A 20,757-nucleotide genomic window follows, 5' to 3' on the forward strand; every position below is an offset into this window, starting at 1 on the left:
ATTGAGTCTGCCCTTCAGCCTGGAAAAAATAGAGCCCATTGATTATTTGTGGAACTTCTAATTACAAAAACTCAACTGTGATATAAAGGTGTTCTCATGCTTTATCCCGAGCAGCACAATTTTATGCTGTGACAGCACATGCTAATAATCTGTATCAACAAACTGGTCAGCAAACAGCCAATGTGCCAGACTCAGCGCTGAGAGCTATGGGTCAAGCTAGACTTCATGGTTCTATTATTCAGCCAAGCACCATGCCATTTTCATATTTCACTTTATATCAGTGATCCTTTGTTACATTTTTGGGGAAAAAATGCAATTTCCAATTTGGAAAATTATAAGCTCCTCAAGGATGAGATATCTTTTTTTTTCCTTAACATTCTTGTATCCCTGAACTTAACAAAGTAACGAACGGTGATAGGACGTAATGTAGCTGATATGTTAGTACATTGAATTATACTGATTACACTGTTAATGCTATATTTATGTCAACTCTCTGTGCTTCAGTGTTCCATTTCTGGTTTGTGAAAATAGGAACTTTCAGAACATTGTTCCTCTGAGTGTTAATAGTTGAAAGAAGCTTGGAATCCCCCCAAATAAATTTCTTATAGTACGGGTAGCTTTTGTTTAATTGGGGAGCAAACATATTTTTTGCATTCAAGTTGAGAAGAGAAGCTGAGTTCATCGACTTCTTGCCTTTTCCTTCTTCAACTTCATTGTCCCAAGGAATCCAAATGGGAAAGAGGTTATGAGGAGATAATAGTGATGGAGAAAATTTGAATCTGGAAGAATTAATTCTGGAAGAATCTGAGAAGAATTGATCTGGAAGAAAAGATACACTTTTAATCAAGGATTTTGCTAAAGCATCCACCTAATTAAATTCAAAGAAAACCTCCCTAGTCCATGCCTCTATCTCCCTACTGAGCCAAACACCAGATGGACAGGCTAGGGGGCAAGTTAGCTGGAATTGCTGCCAAAGGAAAGTAACCAGGCGTGTCAGTGTTACTCCAGAGAGCCTACGTAAGGTAAACTGATGCCAAAAGCACTAAAAATTCTCCCTTCTCACTTACGGTTCTCACCCAGAACTCTTTCCTTGCTTCTCAAATGTTTATGGAGTCACTTATGAAAGGCATGGAAACCTATCCTATTCATCTTCCATGCCAAATTCTTCCCATAGACTTCACTCCAGTTCTGTGCACATTCCATGCTTGAGAAGCAGATTGGAGAACAGGAGGTGTCCAGAGAGATTCCTAGCACATAGAATTTCACTTCTTGCTTCAACATGAGAGACTGAAAACTGGCAAACACTGAGAGAGCTCTCAGTGGTGAGTTTTTTTTTTTCTCCTTGCCAAATCATTGGACAAATGCTCCCCACCCCCAACCAGGAGAAGGAGGACGAGATGACAACAGCCTTAATACCAAGAGAGAAGCAGGAGTGGAGTTCTTCCCAAGAAATGGAAAGAGATAAATCACAAGATAACGGGGAACTAAGAAATCCAGATGCAACTGAGCAACGTATCACAGCAGAGGTCGCACAAGGTGACTAAAGGAATTTTCTAGCCTCTGGTATGGATCAACTATTTCACAGACATTTAATGGTATGAAGTTTAGGCCAAGAAAAAGAAGCCCTACTTCACAGAGCAGGAAATAAACCGGTAAAATTTGATCATTGCTATCAGTGAAATGGTAGTTAAGTTTAAAATTTGCCGATTTTAGTGTATTTAACAGAGGTTTGGATTTGTTTCTGGAAAACAGATATATGATAGACTAATTAGAGAAGCTAGATTTACATTTATTTCTGGAAAACAGACAATAGATGGACTTAACTGAGGTGAACTCTCTACTAATTCCCTCCTGTCCCCATCAGAAACAAAATCCTTGGCAGCACGGGCCAGGGACGTGACCCCAGGAAGCAAATGTAATATTTCCACAGGCACTCTTCATGTGATGAAATAAATTTTGAATCATTGCAACTTTCCTGACACCTGAAGGCAAGTTAAGTACTTCTCTCAACGCTGCCATATCACCATTACCTTGCCATAATATCTAGCGTACTGTTTTGAAAACCCTTGATTCTGATCTTTCACCAGACTGAAGGGCCCTCCAAGACATGCCTCAACTGAGAACCATTGCCCAGTACAGTACTTGGCAAAAATAAAAATGAAAAAGGTATTAAATAAATGCATGTTTGACTCAGTGTTGACACTGAGAGGGGTTTATGGTGAAAAAAGTCATTATGAAAATACAAATGTATTCATAAAAATTAAAAACATGCTTATGACTCCTGCAATGTTCTATTTCATACATAAGGTCCAACATAATTTTTTAAGCTAGAAGAAATGCAAAATACATAACTTTGATCACAGTGTTAAATGTAAAATGTTATCAGAGTTCGTCTCTACCTCTGAAGCTTACAGTGATTTGTTTTACTTTTTATATTCTTCAGATTAAAAAAAATAGATGTGCAATAGTATAATGAGGAAAAACACAATTAATATGAAAATAAAAGGGGAGAAAATTTCAGAAGTAACAGATAATCCTGAAAGGTAATAAAATGTCGCATCAGAGGGCTTTTCACTAAAATATAAATCAAAGTCATGTTCGGAGTTTTCCTATTAAAACATTGTTACATACATTAATTTGTGACTAAAAACGTTACCACTGCCAAATGATTCCATTCCAAGTGGGAGGATATTTCTATGTTGATTCAATAATCTTTATTGCACCATAAACCTAAAACTTCAAATTTTAAAAACGAATGGAACTTACTTGCTTTGCCAAATTAAAGGTTTATTCATGAACCGTATTTTCTCCTAGCAAGGGCTATTGAATTCTCCGCAGGGGAGGAAAGACATCTTCCAAAAAAATCTCTGCCTGAAAATACTTTTCTAAAAATCTCAACAAATTTGTTTTCTGTTTCCTAGAAAAATCCCAGCTTAGCACAATAGTTGAGTTATAAAGTATTACATAATTCTTGGATGGAAAATAGCCATTATAAATACACAATTTTACATAAGCCAAGATCTACAGGAACTAATTGTGTTACCTTTATTTTTCCTTCCATTGGTCCTAAAAGACTTTGGACTGCTACTGTTGCAGGAATTAATTGAATGCCAAGATATTTAGCTGTCAGCAGGTGCTATGACACATTAAAAGGGTAAACAGTGAATGCTCTTCAACAGTCTTGACAAATGAAATTTGAAATTAAGTCTTTGTGGATCTTAATTAAATCTTGGTTGCAAAACTCAGGAGCAATGAGAACATTCTTATTTCCACTCCCTACACAGTATCCTGATGTATAATTCTCTCGAACATGTTGTGCTATTATTAAACACTGCTAGTGGTTCTGTCTATAGGATGCACACACACACACACACACACAGGAAATAAAAAATCCAAATTACCCAGGTATTTTGCTTCCATAGCAATAAACACCCAGGTATTTCAACTGCACAATGTTAAGCATTTTTGTCCTTGACACCATTCTAAACCTCAGTTCTCTCAAAAGAGAAATAATAATTATAGTTGTTTTAGCTACTTATAGGATTTTTGTGAACATCAGTTTACACAAATGTATATAGAAGTGTTCGTAAACCTTACTGCACCTTATAAAAGTTATTATTTATCATATAGATGGCTTGTATTACATGGTGTGTATTGTAGCATTACAATGTAATAGTGAAGAGCATAAACTGTAACAAATAGATATGGATTTAAATTCTGCCTCTGCCACTGTTACTTTGAGCTAATTATTTAACCTCCATAAAAGTTTATTCAGTCACAAAAAAAAAGTGATAGTATGCAACTTTAAAGTCTGTTACAAAAATTAAGTAAGAGAATTCAAGTAAACTGCTTACAGCAATACCTGGCACAAAGTAACCATTCCATAAATGCTGGTTACAGTTGTAATCCAAAAAAAATTTTTGTAATTACCTCTTGCTTGCCATCATCATCTAATCTGTCTTAATGGTAATATAGTCACCCCTTTATAGTTGTGGAAATTGAAGACCAGCCATTTGGCCAAGCTCGTGAGACACTGAGTTCAGATCTATGAATCCTAATTCCAAACCCAGCATTCTTCTGACCAGGCTCTGCCGGAGTGTTTCACTCCTAACCTGATTAAGTAGCCAAATTGGGAGAAAATTAACATAAGCAAGGGGTAGTTTTAATTAATCACCACTGTGTGGATTCTCAGCATTTAAATTGGGTTGGCCTTGCTCTTAAGATTAAGTAAATAATTGGTATGACTTGAAAATTGCCAGGAATGGATGGTCCTTCCCTGAAAGGTAAGACTTTTACTCCTTAATCTCCTAATACTTTAGATTTTAATTAAGGGAACATCAGATAGTCATTTTAAAATGTAAAATATCTCTAAAAGATACTAAAAAATAAGCACAATAAATATAAACCAGTTGATTACAATGGAGCAAGCAGGTTTTTGCTTTGATGACTTCTAAAGACCCACATTCAACAGTGCTTGAAGGGTTGGAATGCATATAGGAGTTAAGGAGTTAGGAGGAGAAAGGAGTTAACCTGGGGCATGATTAAGATACAGTTAAAGATGCAGAACAGGATGATGGGCTCTGAAAGAGGGGAGAAGTCCTAAAAAACAAAAACGGTGAGATAGTATCAAAATGGGCATCCACAGCCCCACCTGGAATGGATTCTACCTGCTACAGGTGGACACTGGGTGAATGTATTTGCCAGGATTCCAGTGGTGCAGGCAGCTGCTGAAGCTACAATGCCCTCAACGTGGCCTGTGGCCATCACTGGAAAATTCCTAATGCTCGCCCCCAGTTGCTGATTGCTGTCTGCCTGCCGCCGCTGATACAAGCTCCTGACACAGGCACACTCTACTATCAACCCTCACCAACCAAAAGCCACCAGGAATACACCTGGAGACAAATGAAATTAGGTCAATTAAGCTCGCTGCAGCAAGGGAGACAGAACACCACAGGGATTCCAATTTATGTTTGGTGGTTTAGAAGAGGATTCAAGGACGCTGGGGTCTATCTAGATAGGGTGCTGTCTCAAAGCAAGAGGAAATTGACACATGGGCATCAAAGATTTCTTTTTTTATCTAGGAGGCACAATTAACAGAGTGGGGCTAGAATTGTCATTGAATAAGAAGCAGCAGTTACTTAATGTTAAGCAGGAAAGGGAGATATTTGGTATTTTGACAGTTATGGGTGATTTTGGTCTTATCTCTGATCAGGCAAGTTTACAGAGTCCACTTGTTTTTTCTTGTTTCATCACAGTCATGAACAGTCCTCATCTGAGGTTGATGTTCTGTAGAATGATGTTCCACAAAGGAATACAACCTGTCTGTCAGCAACTAGGCACTTGCTCCCTGAAAGCTGTCAGAAGTTTTCATTCTTTCACTATTACTCAACCTCATTACTGTTACATGTCTTCCTCTCTTCACCTCTGGCAATAGGGAAAGGATAAAAATAGAGATCATGTGGAAATAATAAGATGGAATGGGAAGGTATGATTTATTCTTAAGGGGTGGGAAACCCCTTAGGAACATGAGATGAACATAAATTTCATATTTAAAGAAATTATATAGAAATGGATCCCATTGCTCAGGCAAGCAGTGGGGTACAGGTTGAGCCTGGTCCCTTTACTCCACAAGCTTACAGACAAACCAACAAACTGGTAATACTAGTATAATCCACATCTATGTTACACAGCACTAAGATTTCATGTGCAGGCATGCAAAAGATTGAAATTCATTCTCAAGTTCATTCATAGTACAAGATTTGCCTTTATTAAATACTCAAACTAAAAGTGAATACAAAACAATCTTTCATTTTCAGGATGACTGAGAACAGACACAAGACTTTACTCCTGGCCTCTGAACTCCAGAACACCTTTCAAAAATTATTTTTTTAGAAATGTATGTTAACTCAATAAATCAATGAAGAGCCAAACATAAATTTTTGAAAATGATACAGAAATTCTTGGTGGGCAATATGAACACCTAAATGGTCATATTAAATATCACTCCTACTTTCTCTGCTGATGTTGGAACCTATTGAGAGATAGTACAAAGAAAATTAACTTAAATTGGTTGAAAGATGGAGTAGAAAAACAAATGTATGTATGCTCATGTATGGCTGAGGCATTGAGCTGTACAGCAGAAATTGACACATTATAAACTGACTACGTTAAAAATATATATATGCAAAAAATAACCAATTTTCAATCAAATAAAAAAAGTAAAATATGAAAAAAGTATAATCATGAATACAAAATAAGAGATGTGACCTCATGCCTGGCTGGAATTCTGCAGTGAGATGCCTCACAACGTTATCCCATGCAGATCCAGTCAGATAGTTACAGTGCGGCAAAAATGGTGTCAAGGCAGAGCTAGGCAGAGTGCAGTCCGCCCTCAGTATCTGCCCACCCAGAACCTGCAAATATGGAGGGTCCGACTGCACTATGCCATGGTACATAAGGGACTTGTGCATCCAGGGAATCCCCCACGGATGCTGAGCGACTACCGTATATGGAGAAGACCCCAAAATGGGGTGTAGATTAATGGCGGGGAGCACTATTGTGCCATCTAGCGGCAGCCCCGCCACCTGCAGTAAGTGAGCCCTCAGAGTGGCAGGATGTCCAGGGCAGAAACCAGAGCCATCACGCGTTGAATTTCAGGAAGAGCTGTGTCCGGGAGCGGAGTTGCGGCCAGGGATGGGTTCAGAATATGTGAGGTGCAGCTCAAAGCTCATACACTTTGGAGCTTTCTTTAAGAAAATGATATAAAATTACAAATAAAAATTAGAAATCAAAGCAAATAATTAGATTGAAAAATCATGAAAAGTGCAGTTTGAAAAGCCAAAAAGATACTACAAACATCACAAAATCTAGAAAAATTAAATTTTTACAGTTAACTTCCTGCCATATCTCTGTAATACTTTCCTAAATGTTAGGCAGCATGCTTTTCAAATGTCTCATCATTTGATAATTTTGCATTATCATTTTCTATAGGAAAGTAGAAAAATTATTTAATTTTTCCTCTGGCATAGTTGATCAAAATTTATTTATTTTTACTGACTCTATAGAAAAGTTTCTTTCTAGTCTACAAATGTATATTGAGTTGTAAATTTTTAGGCTTGTCAAATTTGGGGAAATTTCTATCAAGTTTGTTTCTTATATGAGCTGTAAGATTTATAAGGAACACATGTATCATATAAGTAAGATGCAATCTAATAATATATTAGGATACATAAAATATATGATTTCTATTCTATTTCAAACAATCACCATCAAGAGTTGTAGTCTATGAATAATTGCGTTTTACAATCAAATACAGTCATGATAGAAAAGGACCATTTTGTTTAATATTGATTAAAATCCAAATCCCTCATTTACAAAAAAAAAAATGTATGTCTGGTGATTAGAAGTCTTATCCACAGACTAGCTTCCTGCTCTGACATTTTAAAACTCATTTCTCTCCCCTGCACATTCTGATGCATCGTGTATAACATATTCATAATTCCTCTTTCTCTCCTTTCTTCTCTCCCTCTCTTCTTTTCTGTCCTGTTGTGGAACTTTGTTTTTCTCTGTCTTCACATTCTTCACATTTTACATCATACGAAAAGGCAGCTTTATCCACTTGCGTGATTGGAATTACCATCTAGAGGCTGACGACTTATAAATGAATTACTCCAGCTGAGCGGCAAATATATATTCAGGTGCTTAATGGACATTTTTCTTTCGTCCCACAACATAATACACTCAAAGTCAAACTCTCTGTCAATCCCAAATCTGCTTTTCCTCTCTCCCATCTATGTTAAATGATGTTATTGCCGTCTGTCCTTTCTTGCTTTCTAGAATTTGAATCATATTACGCCCTTCTTCCTTTATTTCCTGTTTCTAAAAATGTAGTTAACTTTTGTCTTCCTAATTATCTCAACTGTCCATTTGTTACATCTTATTCAATGATGTTATTGATCATTTGGCTATTAGTGATTGTGATGATGGTGATGGTAGTGGTGGCAGTGGTCGTGGTAGGTAAGAAAAAATAAGCACACTTTGAGAAGTACTGCATTCAAGAAGCCCATAGCAGGCGGCAGATGTCCAAAAGAGAGTTGGAAAGGTAGACACAGAACTTAAGAGAGAGGTTGTGAGTCAAGTACACAGAATTGATAGGTTTAAATCATGGATTGTGAGAGAGTAAAGCAAAGGAAACAGAGCAAACTCAGTTTGCCTTTTAAAAAATGATTCTGTTACAACATTCAATATAATGAGAAAATGTCTCAGAATTTTCAAGATACTCTCAGCATGGGCATCTTTGAAAAAAAAAGATTAAAAAGCTTTGTATGCCCACCTTGTTTTAGCTACACAGTGGGTTGAGTGTATCAGCAAAGCACAGCCAGAAATACACATGGCCCGCAATACAATCACAGCACAAAAGGTTCATTTTAGTTTTAAATGGATCCTAGAGAAATGGGGGTAGGGGTGGAAACAGGTCTCAAACATTTGTACATCTCTCTGTGCCTAGGTTCTTTCACCATAAAAGAAGGTGATCAGACAATGCGGTCTTGAAAGCCCTTTTCAGTTCTTACTTCTCATCATTCCATGACCTTCTATGGCCAAAACTCTTTTTAATTTGACAACAAATTGACAAGGCAAAAAGGAATATTCTTTGTTCACTTTTACTTCAAAAACCACTAGTTCCCTGATAAAAAAAAAAGTATGTTTCATCTTACCATAAAAAAATAAGATAATCCAAAGTCTTCTTTTTGTACTCAATTCCATTTACTGGTGCCCACCTGATGCTGGGTTCTCTGTTAAATGGATGATTTAATTACGTTTTAATTTTCTCATGCTGTTTCTCATGTCATACTTGTATTGAGTGGTTATACGAACATCACCACAAGCATAGATGAAGCCTCACATTTGTTGAACTAAGAAGAGTAGGTAATAATTCTGATAGCCTGTACCCTCTAAACATTTATAACCTAGAACATATGCTTGCACTTCTTCAAAAAGCTATTGTCTAACATTGATATTGGTAGAATTGTATCACATTTTGAAGTTTTCTCTTTTGTTCCTTCAATATAAAAGAAATACTAGGAATATACCATTATTTGATGTTAGTGGTAATGCATACTTGATTATTTTTTATGCACAAAACTTTCAGATCCTAACATAAAAGAAATTTCCTTTTCCATTAGAACTCCCATATTTGAAAGCTAAAGTGTTTCTAAATTTTAAAAACCAGGACTTTAGAATAAAAATAAACATTGTTACCTACAAAGCAGAGGGTTCTAGCTCCTGGGGTTGGAGTTCTGATGCTGAATTTTTTTTTTTGATGTGATTTGGTCTAAAGAGATAAATAATCTGTATTTCAGGAAACAAAACTAAAGTCACAGATAAGAATATTTCATCCAATTAAAAGGGTTTACATACATCAGAGGATTTAGCATGATCCTTTATATCTTTTTATCACACATAAATGTTTTTTATCACAGAATACAGGAATCAAGGAAACAAAACATTATTTTTTTTCACATACACTTACGATGAGATAAATGCTATTTATGTCCTGAAGTAAAATGTTCAGAAATCAAATAAAGCAGGAAATAAGCACTTCCAAAGAGCGTAATGCAAAAAACGGTTAAGAAAGTCTCTTGGGCATAATGGAAGAGTCTCTCCATTCATTTCCTTTCCTCCCTCCGCATTGATGGCTGGTCCACTTCTCTCCCCATCCTCCACCTCGGTTCCCAATTCTAAAAAGAGGATTTGAGGAGCTTTGCAAAAATGCATGCCATAAAATAAGAGAAATAAAGAAGAAAATAGACAAATAGGAAGCCAACAAAGAATGAAATGATGGGATCTGCAGGAGACTTAGCACAATAGAAATGCATTAGATTCTAGTGCCATTAGAATTCTATGCAATTATCAAAAGGTGCCACACATTTTGCTGATTTTTTTCTAGCACCAAATGCAAAAATAAAAATATTTGTTATTTGTTTCACATTTTCTATTTATAAAGTTCATCCATTGCTTCAAGAAAGCAGATTAAAAAAAAAGAAAGAAAGAAAGCAGATTTTTGCCCTTATTCCATTTGAAGGATTTTTTTTATCACAAATTGTCACTAATGGGACATAGAGTAGGAGGAAAGTAGGAATATAGAGAACAAAAAAAAAAAAAAGTGGGTGTGGAAGCAGAGAGTGTACCTACCACTCAGCCTAAAAGACTCTGATGGTCGTTAGACTCCCATGACAGACAGCAAGAGGCAATTGACCTCCGGAAGGAGGTACCGCACTGTTTAATTTCCTGTAAGCCTCTCAAAGTTTTCTGTTTAGGGGCAAATTAGCAAACAATAGTCACTTTCCTGTCTGCAGGGCTCAGAGATCTTCTTTAGCTAGCTTAAGCTTATTGAAAATCTGGTCATTGATTGCATAAAACCATTTTGCAATAAATGTAAATGAAGTGTTTTAGAATATTTTATAGCAAAGGGAGAAATCCCCAGTTCCCTCCTTCACTAAGCTAGTGGCGAATATAACAGAAAATAAACTAATATATGGTCTCTTTCTGTGTTAATAGCTAACGAGAGTATATCACTGGTTTTGGTCGTTTTCAACTTTTTCTCTTTCTCTCTCTCTCTCCTTGTTTCTCTCTCTCTCTCTCTCTCTCTCTCACACACACACACACACACACACACGTGTTTGCCTGAGACATCAGAATGGAATGGGTAATAAAGGAAAAATTCAAGTAGGTACTCATATGACCACTGTCCTTCCCTAAATAATAACCTAAAATGTACGACAAGTGCCTTTATTTTACAGTATTTATTCAATTAATCATGCGTGTTAAAAAAAATGACACTCTAGGGAGATTTCTCCTCCATTAAAAATGTGAATTTCTCTGTTGAGGGTTGGTGGACATAAAAGTCTTGGCAGACGGGAAAAGGCATCCTTCCAAGCACAAGGCTGAATATACGAAAGGGCCTCATGAATCCTTACCGAGTTGAGTATCTTCCTTCTTCACTGATATTAACAAAAGGTAGGGGGAGAAAGAAAGATAAACTCCATTTGGTAAAAACACCAAAGGGCAGAAAACCAGCCCCAAAAGAGGCAGAAGTCTCCTGTACACCCCAGATGCTTCCACTGTGACCGCCTGAAATAGGCAGCAGAAGGAATGGGAAATGCATAATGGGGAACGAAACTAGCAAGCTGGACTCTGGAATATGTTCTTCCTCTTTTCAAGCATCCTTGGCCAGTTTTATTTCTGGATGGAGACAGGGTCATCACAATTCAAGAATTAACTCAAAAACAAAAGCAGGACAAGAAAGGTTTGCAAAGCCTATCCCATTGGGTATACAGGAGTCATTTATTCAGTGTGGCTTCATTTAGCACAAGTTGGTCAAAATCAATAATGTTTTGGTAAGTGGTAATTGTTGGAGAAATGACATGAAGAATGGATCTGAAGGTAAATAGGCATTATAACCACAAAAAAGGAAGGACATTTACAAACTAAAGGTATGTACGCAACACGGGAGAATAGGCGAGCTGCCAGTGGAACGGGCTTCATAATGCCTCTTGCCTAATGCAGCATCTGGAAGCTTCATAAAATCACTTTAATGGGTCAAGCATTAAAGGTCCTGAGATGAATACATTTTTAAAACAATTGCATTGTAATTCATTTGGATTCATATAACAAATAAGCTATTCAATCATTTACAAAAAAATTTTTGATACATACATAGGACAATTTCAATAGGATAACTAGAAAGGAAAAAATAGCTTGGCCCACTAGCCAGAGGGAAAGACCCAACTGCGCGGGCACAGCAGGAGCAGGTGGTGTCAGGAAGGCCCTGTAGTCCAGGTGAGACTCCAAGAACGTGTCACACATCCATCCCAGTTCATTTTGCCCACTTTCCCACTAGACTCACTTATGACACATTAAGGAGTAATAGGTACAAAGGATGGGGAAAGGGTTGTGTGTTGCTACCCAGGAGTTCCACTCAGACCCACCCAGGTAAACTGAGCAGCACAGGTAAGCCTTCCTTCAGCTCACCTCTTTGGCACGCTTGCTATCTCTGGTTCGTATACACCTACAGCTTGTAGTGTGACTCTGATCTTCCGCGTGACTTTCCTGGGGCAATGCTCATACCTCCTATCAGAACAGAGGAGAAGGAAAGGCTCGTGTTTGCTGGACTGTATGACCCCTTTCCTAATCGGACTATCCCTTCAGATCAAAGCCTTCAGAGATATGCTGGAGGCAATTGGCATTTCCAAACCTTTAGCCTTATATAATTTCTTTCACTTATTTAGGAAACTGCTGGACTCTCTTTTATATGTTGCTGTGATTCAAAGTGTGAGTAATTGGGATAAGAATACTGGCTATCTTTAGAGGAAGGCCCTTTAGATAAATTGAGAAAATTAAACACCATTGCTCCTGTAAAATGCCAGTGGAAATAGCTTTGATAGATAAATGTTCACTTTTCCTTTTGTGATGTAGGACCCTAACCTCATTTTGTTTCACAAACATCTCATTCTGGAGAAGGAAAGGATTTTTATTTTTAACTGAAACGACCATACATCAGTAAGTACCTAGTGCTAAGATGAGCCTGAAGAAAAGGTTAGAAGTATGATGAGTCATCAACTGACAATAAAGAACCTGATTAGTTAACATAAAACATTCCACTAAAGATAAGATGTGAAATGTAAGGTCTGCTGGCTGGGAAAGTGACTAGTGCAATCAAGCGTGCCTCCACATCCTGCGGGTCCATCGTGTATGGTGGCGCTAACAAGGTTTTGGGAGATTGTTTCTTTTCTGCTTCACAGGAGAAATTCACGCTCATGAACAGCATTAAAAATTTTTTAAATTTCTTAAGCATCAAGGTCAGTTATTCTAATATCTTAAAAGTCATATTTTTTTATTTTGTTTTTGTACTTTGGAGGAACTTGTCTAAATTATCTTTTTATGTTTACCATATTTGGAGTCTTCACTAAAATCAAACTGATTTATATCTCCTCAAGTTCAGCGGCTTTCCCTACCTTTTCCTTTTTACACGACGTGAAACTTCTAAAGCAGGTCAAAAAGCCCCAAACCTGAAAATGGGGAGCATCTTTGGCAGTAATGCACCTTCTGCAATTACAGTAGACTAGATGGGGTGTCAGAATTTTAGAGCTCAAGAAATAATTCAAGCCTATCGGCTCAGAGGAGGTCCTTAAAATCCCCTTTATAATTTCAGCTTCCTGGTGTTTATTGAAACCAAAACAACAAGAACTTTCCCAGACACTGGATTAGGCCCTTAACAAATGCGCTTGTAACACTATCTCCTCAAACCAACTGCCATCTTGGACTGAATGAGTTAGACTCTTAATTTCATGTGACTGAAAAATAAATTAACATAAGCTAAAGATTAGAAAGAATTTATTGCATCATGTAAATAAAAAGTCCAAGGAAGACCTGACTTTAGGTATGGGTTTCCCTCTCACTGTCTCAGATCCACATCCTCTGGGTTGAGTTCATTTTCAGACAGGCTCTTCCAACAACTGCAAACCTTTCATCCTCTCAGGTTTAATTATTTTAAAATAATATACTCTTTTCCCAGAAGTCCATATGGTCTCTGTGGCAACTACTCAGCTCTGCCAATGCATCATCAAAACAGCCATAGGTAAGAAGTAACTAAGTGGGTGTGAGGATGTGCCAATGGAACTGTTTCCAAAAACAGGTAGCGGTCCAACTGAGTGTGCAAACCAATCCCTGATCTTGATTATGGCGATGGTTTCACAAGTGTGCACATTTATCAAACTTATTAAATTGTACACTTTAATTACACGCCTCCATAAAGCTATTAAACAATAAAAACAACACAAACGACCTTAGCTTCCCCAACACAGGTTGAATAAAGTCTTATCTTCCTACCGTGGTGCACAAGTCCGCCTGGGAACTAGCCTTTGTGTTCCTCCTCTGTCAGGTTCATTGTCAGTCCTGGTGGGATGTTATGTTTGTGAGGCCGAACACACACATCATGCCATTTAAACTCTCTGCCTTAATTTAGATCTTTTTCTCTCTCTGTCTGGAATGACCTACTCCCACCAACGGTAAGATTAAACTTGTGCGTCTACACTGCTAAGATGCCTTCTTTCCTTCCCTCTCTTACGCCTACTGTTCCCTTTGCTTCATCTCTCTGCCCCCATAATACTTGTATATTTGTGTGTGTGTATGTATATGTGTGTACACGTACACACATATACACTCTTGCATGGTTACATTGTTCTATAATTTTAATCATATGTCTGAAATTTTTCTACGTATTTAAAATTAAAATGTATTATTACCCAGTGTCTGAATACTTGACTGAGTGCTCCCTGTGTCTGTTACACCCATCACAGTGCCTGGCACATTCCAAAAAACAAACAAACAAAAACGCACATACACACACACACAAAAAAAAAAGCAAGGGGAAAAAAGTCAATAAATCATGGCAGCCTTTCTTATAACCATTATACGGGGAAGAAAACTGATATGTAGAGAAATTATATATTTAGTCCATAGGCATATGGTTATAAATGGCTAATCCAGAACTGGAAAATAGTTCTGCTGTATCTAACCTTTAATGCCTTTCACTAATCTTTGTACTTGTTGTTGTTTGTTTTCCGTTATTGTTTTCTTTTGTTTGGTTGGAAGCTTTACTGCATTTCACACTGTGACGTCTTTTTCTGACTCTGCCGCCGCTCTTCTTTCATTTCCTAGATACACCAAAATGAAGACTGCCACCAACATCTATATTTTCAACCTTGCTCTGGCAGATGCCTTAGCAACCAGTACCCTGCCCTTCCAGAGTGTCAACTACCTAATGGGAACGTGGCCATTTGGAACCATCCTCTGCAAGATTGTGATCTCCATAGATTACTACAACATGTTCACCAGCATATTCACCCTCTGTACCATGAGCGTTGACCGCTACATCGCAGTCTGCCATCCCGTCAAGGCCCTCGATTTCCGCACTCCCCGCAATGCCAAAATCGTCAATGTCTGCAACTGGATCCTCTCTTCAGCCATCGGTCTGCCTGTGATGTTCATGGCGACAACAAAGTACCGGCATGGTGAGTGATGCTGCAGCCTGAGGGATGGAGGCTCTGTGGACAGATATGCTGGTGAAGTCATGAGTCAGATAGAGTTTATGGACTGGTCCAATGCCATAGTCAAACTGTAGCTTTAATGATTCTAGCAAAATACTTTTGAATATTTTGAAGTAAGATTTTTTCCCTATCATTTTAAGCCAGTAAATATTTCAAAGAGAATATAATCCATAACCTATGGGTTCCTAATTTCTCTGCACTTCATCAGAATGATGGGAAATTAAGAACGTGCTCTTTCAAGAGCAATGAGAGCTTAAATCCAAAGAGCATTCAGTGGAGCCTTCTTTTAAAATCTCAAGTGTCCACCCACATGACAAATTTATCCCTTTAGGCTTCATTTCAGAATGAATGAACCACCCATCAAAAAAGTGGACTGAAAACAACCATTAGCTGGAAATTCCTATAGACTTTGGGCAGTGATTATTTTGTCAACAGAGACCCCACAGAGGATCTGGTTCATGGTGAGAGGTCCATAACTGCTGGCTCAATGAAAGCTTAATGTCATTTAAAATGGACAAGAAAATGAGATATTTGGAAAAAATAACTTTCCCTGAAAATCAACAGAGATCTGAGTTTCTTCCATCATTTCTTTAAATCTTCCCTTTCTGGCTTGGGTAGTCATAACCGCAAGTTAGCTCAGGTCAAGGCTATAAATTAGAAAGAGAAATGGCAATATTAATACCTAATGACATAATTAAATGTTGTGGCTAATTCCTCCTTGTAATTCTTTACTTCTAGGTTCCATAGATTGTACGCTAACATTCTCTCACCCAACCTGGTACTGGGAAAACCTGCTGAAAATCTGTGTTTTCATCTTTGCCTTCATCATGCCGGTCCTCATCATTACAGTGTGCTATGGACTGATGATCTTACGCCTCAAGAGTGTCCGTATGCTCTCTGGCTCCAAAGAAAAGGATAGGAACCTGCGAAGGATCACCAGGATGGTGCTGGTGGTTGTGGCTGTGTTCATTGTCTGCTGGACTCCCATCCACATTTATGTCATCATTAAAGCCTTGATTACAATCCCAGAAACTACTTTCCAGACTGTTTCCTGGCACTTCTGCATTGCTCTGGGTTATACAAACAGCTGCCTGAACCCAGTCCTTTATGCATTTCTGGATGAAAACTTCAAACGATGCTTCAGAGAGTTCTGTATCCCAACTTCCTCCACCATTGAGCAGCAAAACTCCACGCGAATTCGTCAGAACACCAGAGACCACCCCTCCACGGCCAACACAGTGGACAGGACTAACCATCAGGTACGAGGCTTCTAGAATTGGGTGTGCCTGCTGGGGATGACATAAAAATTTAAAGCTTTGCAGCAATCCAAGAGTTTAATCCATTAGAAGTGGATCAGTAACTGGGGAACTGAGGTCAGTAGGAGGACCAAGGGAGGAGGGGAGCAAATTATGATCGTTGTGACAGAGTCACTTCGTTATATAAACTGAGCTTTGTATATTTTGTACATATTCCTTTAGCTACAGAGACATACCAATTAGAAATCCATAGATCTGCAAAAATTCTGCTATCTTCACAGCCTTTTCTTCTATCCAAAACTAATGACTTCAGCACATTGTGGAAGTGACCCTAACCTAGAATTCTTCTCATCTCCCTCCATGTTAGGTATTTCATGCATACCACTCCAACGTCCCTGTCACTTCTCAAAAGCCAGTGGTTCTGTAGTTACAGCGGAAGTGCCAGCACTTTGCCCCGTGTGGTTAAGGATACAAGACGTTCCCAGTGACTCAGTGTCACAGCAAAAGCGAAAAGAGAATTAAATGACTGGCCTTAACTTTGTTAAGCCATTGATTTGCAAACTTTTATACCGGAACTCAAGAGCAAACACCAAACATATTACTCAATGATTAGAATTCAATTAGCTTTATAACACTCATCATACCAGATGAGGTTAGTATCACAAGGAGTGACTATTTGTTGGAAGATGCATTTCAATTCACAGAAGAGTACAGACGGAAGCCTGCGTGGAAGATTCAAGATTTATACACAACAGTACAATGACATGAGAAATCAAAAAAGAGGAAAGAGGAAAGTTCATTCCTCAGTTAGTGCTATTTTGTTAAGCCGCTGGTTTGGAAAATTTGGAGTCTGACCTGTAAAGCAAATCCATCTCTTAAATTGTTAATATTAATTTAAGTAAGTAAATTTCCGAATAATGATGCCAGCATCCCAAAATCACAGCCTGTGTAATTCCCTAACACAGAACTCAAATGCAGACTCCCTAGGAATGTAAATCCTCGTGTCAGAACCTTTTATAAAGCTCCCAGGGTCAGGGGGCAGAACTGTGAGGACAGATGGTTCCATTAAAATGAGCAGGGAATCAAGTCGAGGAGTTCGAGGAGAACCTGGTTCCCTGAGGGTGCAGCTGCTCCCTCCCTGTTTCTCTTCACTGTGCCCCTCCTCGCTGTCCCCTGTGACCCCCACTGCTCCCACCCAGCCCAGCTCAGGCTCACCCTACTAGCTGATCCCAGGACTGATGTAACACAGCCCAGGTGGATCCGCCATAGGAGACATCAAGCCTCATACCCTCAATATTCAGTAACACCAAAATGCACCCAGGAACTCGCAGCCCCGAAGGTAATGAGGCAACGATGGCAGACCTACTTCCAACCAAACGGTAATTACTAACTTATTATACTTCACTTCTGATTCCATTTCAGAAAGCAATGTCTTTGTACTCTGCTACCATATTTTTTTTCCACATCAAGACCTCTAAACCTACTCCTCTTACTAACCAGCTCTCCTTCTCAGTGGCAACAGCAGTCTTGTGGATAACTTAAAGAGGGTAGGGATTTAAATAGATTTTTCCCTAAGCTGAGAATAATACATTAAAGAATGCAATTTAAAACTCTCAGTCCTAAACTAAGGTTAAAGCATTTGTACATTGGAGCAATATATTTCTATTGTAGCAAAATGATGGCCCTTCTCAAGGACTGATTCTTTCTCCTTAAGCACCTGCTCATACCCTCCCTCTCCTTTCAGGCACCTTAGCGTGTGGCTGTGGGTATTGTAACCCTGGACCGCTGCTGGGGGCTCTTTTCACACCGGATCCTCTCAGCATCCTCTAGTTGCCTTGCTCTCCCGGAAATACAGCTCCCAGCCTGTCTGGTTTAGCGTCTTCCCTGAGTTCAGCGTGACTGCCCTTCAGGTGCCCCAACACTGCCCTTGACTCCCCTCCAAATCCAGCGTTTCACATCAGTGTGGTTCTTGCACAGCCAGAGAGAGGAGAAAGGAAGCTAATTGGGGAAGCTCTGTTCTAAGTGACTAAAAGGTTTGCTTCAAAATAACATCCAATTAGGGCTTATCTTCATTGCTGCCTCTATGAAGCAGCACGAGCATCAGGTAACAGCAGCAGCACATTAGCCCTGGGCTTGGCTGCTTTCCCAAAATGCCCAGTGGGGAGGGCCGGACAGAGGGGAGTGGCTGCCAGGAAAAGAGGAAAAGACACTCTGACAGATTTGAAAATTAAGGTAAATCAAAGATCCCTTTTACTAATCTCCACTGACGTGTCATTGTTAGAATAGAGGCAATTATGCACAGATATCTGAAACAATACAGACTTTGGTGATAGTTTCAATACTACACCAAAATAATAAAATGATTTAAGGGAAAATTGGAGACTATCGCTGTGTCTATAGAACATAGTTGATTAGTTGTACAAACCAAACATCTGACCAACAGGTTTTAATTTTTTTTCTTTTTTAGCGTCATGAACCACCACGTTAGGAAACAAAGCTAATTGGATTTTCATTAACATTTTAACTGCTTGTTTGACATCTGTACTGTTGTAGATGTCCTGCCTATGTAATTTGTATTTTTCTCCAAGAAATATATCATACTATATATGTCACACCTCAAGCACATTAGTCAACTTCATATTCTGAAGATCAGAAATCAAACATCAAACCTTCCCAGGGCGTCTGTATTCTGATAACTGTACACTGAGACCAGGTCCATACAACACAAAGTCAAGTGGACAGTTGGCAGTTATCAAGGTAATTTGATAAGCCATGTAAGAAAAATCTGTGCCCAAAATAAACTTTGAGTCATACTTAACACAGTTAAAAGCTATGGGGCCAGCTTTTGCTGCATAACAAATCATTCCAAGATTTAGTTGCTTGAAGCAACCATTTATTTGGTTTGCAATTCTATAGCTCAGTAATTTGGGCTTCTGGTTAGATGGTTCCCCTAGTCTGAGTGGGGCTCACCCTGTGGCCAACAGCTGCTGTTTGATGGGCTGTCAGCCAGCTGATCTAGGGTGGCTGTGGCGAAGATGGCTAGTTCCACATGGGTCCTCATCTTCCAACATCCATGTTCCCCTTGGCTTGTTCTCACGGTGATCACAGGTTCTAGATTCAAAGGGTGGGAGAACAGACTCTGCCTACTGATGGTAGGAGCTGGAGTCACATAGCAAAAGGTTGTGAATATAGGGTGGGGAGTCACCGTGACCACTTTTGCTGACCGTCTACAGTGGGCACACACTGCATGGGACAGGCACGCCCTCACATCCTGAGAGCCCACACCACATCTGCCTTGCTCCTTCTTGTACCTCCAGGATCTGCCTAGCACAGTGTCTGGTACAATAAAATACTCAGAAAATATCTGTTGTCAAAATAAATGAATGGTTGGAGGGCTCTTGATATTTCAGGAAATATGGAGGTGAGAATGACCCCTTTCTTACTACCGATTAACGACCTAAAGTGTTGTCACTCTGTCACTCTGACATTATATGAGACTCACTGTTCAGCAAGAGGGAAATATTCCCAGGAGGGTTCTTCTTTTTCCCCTCCTCCAGGTTTTAGTCCTCTGATCAAAAGTTAAACCTTTCAAAATTTTTCTTACATTTATGCTTGTCCTCTAATTTTATTTTTATTATTGTTTTTTCTTTCTTTTTATCGAAGAATAGTCAGTTTACAATGTTGTGTTAATTTCTGGTGTACAGTGCAGTGATTCATTTATATATATATGTATATATATATATACATATATATATATACCTTTTCATATTCTTTTTCATTACAGGCTATTACAAGGTATTGAATATAGTTCCCTGTGCCATACAGTAGGAACTTATTGTTTTTCTATTTCATACATAGTAGTGTGTATCTACAAATACTGATCTCCCAATTTCTCCCAACTCTTTTTCCTCCATGGTAACCATAAGTTTGTTTTCTGTGTCTGTGAGTCTGTCTCTGTTTTGTAAATAAGTTTACTTTTTATAAGAACCAGATTCAGTTCCCTGAAGCAATTATGTTCTGACTCAATACAGAAAAAAAAAAAAGATGGTCTCATATCCTTTCGTGCCTAGCCTGTCGCTCCAGCTGTAGCGCTCCGTGCCTGACTGATGTTCGGCATGCCATCTCTTTGTCTTCTAGATCTTCGTTAGGTAGGCTCAGGCATAGGCATTCATTTTCCATCTGCTCTCCATGCAAATTAATTTCTTTGTACATGCACGACCCCGTTGCTACCCTCATCGGACTCCACTTGGCTACAAAACACTTCCACCATTGGCTCAGATCAGTCCAGGTCCAACTCAGACCTGAGATGCTGACCACTACTGAGCTGTCTTCCCTTTCTGGTTTCCTCTCCAATTGCATTCCTTTTTTAATTTCTTTCTCTTTCATTATTTTGA

The 20,757-nt window shown here is 38.7% G+C and overlaps 1 protein-coding gene across 2 annotated transcripts in view; it reads left to right on the top strand.

The window, feature by feature from the left end:
* The window catches only part of OPRM1 (opioid receptor mu 1), a 31,298-nt gene extending 14,804 nt beyond the window's left edge, over positions 1-16,494 (top strand). For both annotated transcript variants that reach the window (XM_072966077.1, XM_006197712.3), the window contains 2 exons: positions 14,719-15,071; positions 15,846-16,494. In XM_072966077.1, coding sequence (XP_072822178.1) covers positions 14,719-15,071; positions 15,846-16,381 — 889 coding nt within the window. In that variant the 3' untranslated portion in view covers positions 16,382-16,494. The remainder of the gene's footprint in view (positions 1-14,718; positions 15,072-15,845) is intronic.
* Positions 16,495-20,757: the final 4,263 nt, after the last annotated feature.

This window comes from Vicugna pacos, chromosome 8 (genome assembly GCF_048564905.1).
Source record: "Vicugna pacos chromosome 8, VicPac4, whole genome shotgun sequence".
NCBI classification, from domain to species: domain Eukaryota; kingdom Metazoa; phylum Chordata; class Mammalia; order Artiodactyla; family Camelidae; genus Vicugna; species Vicugna pacos.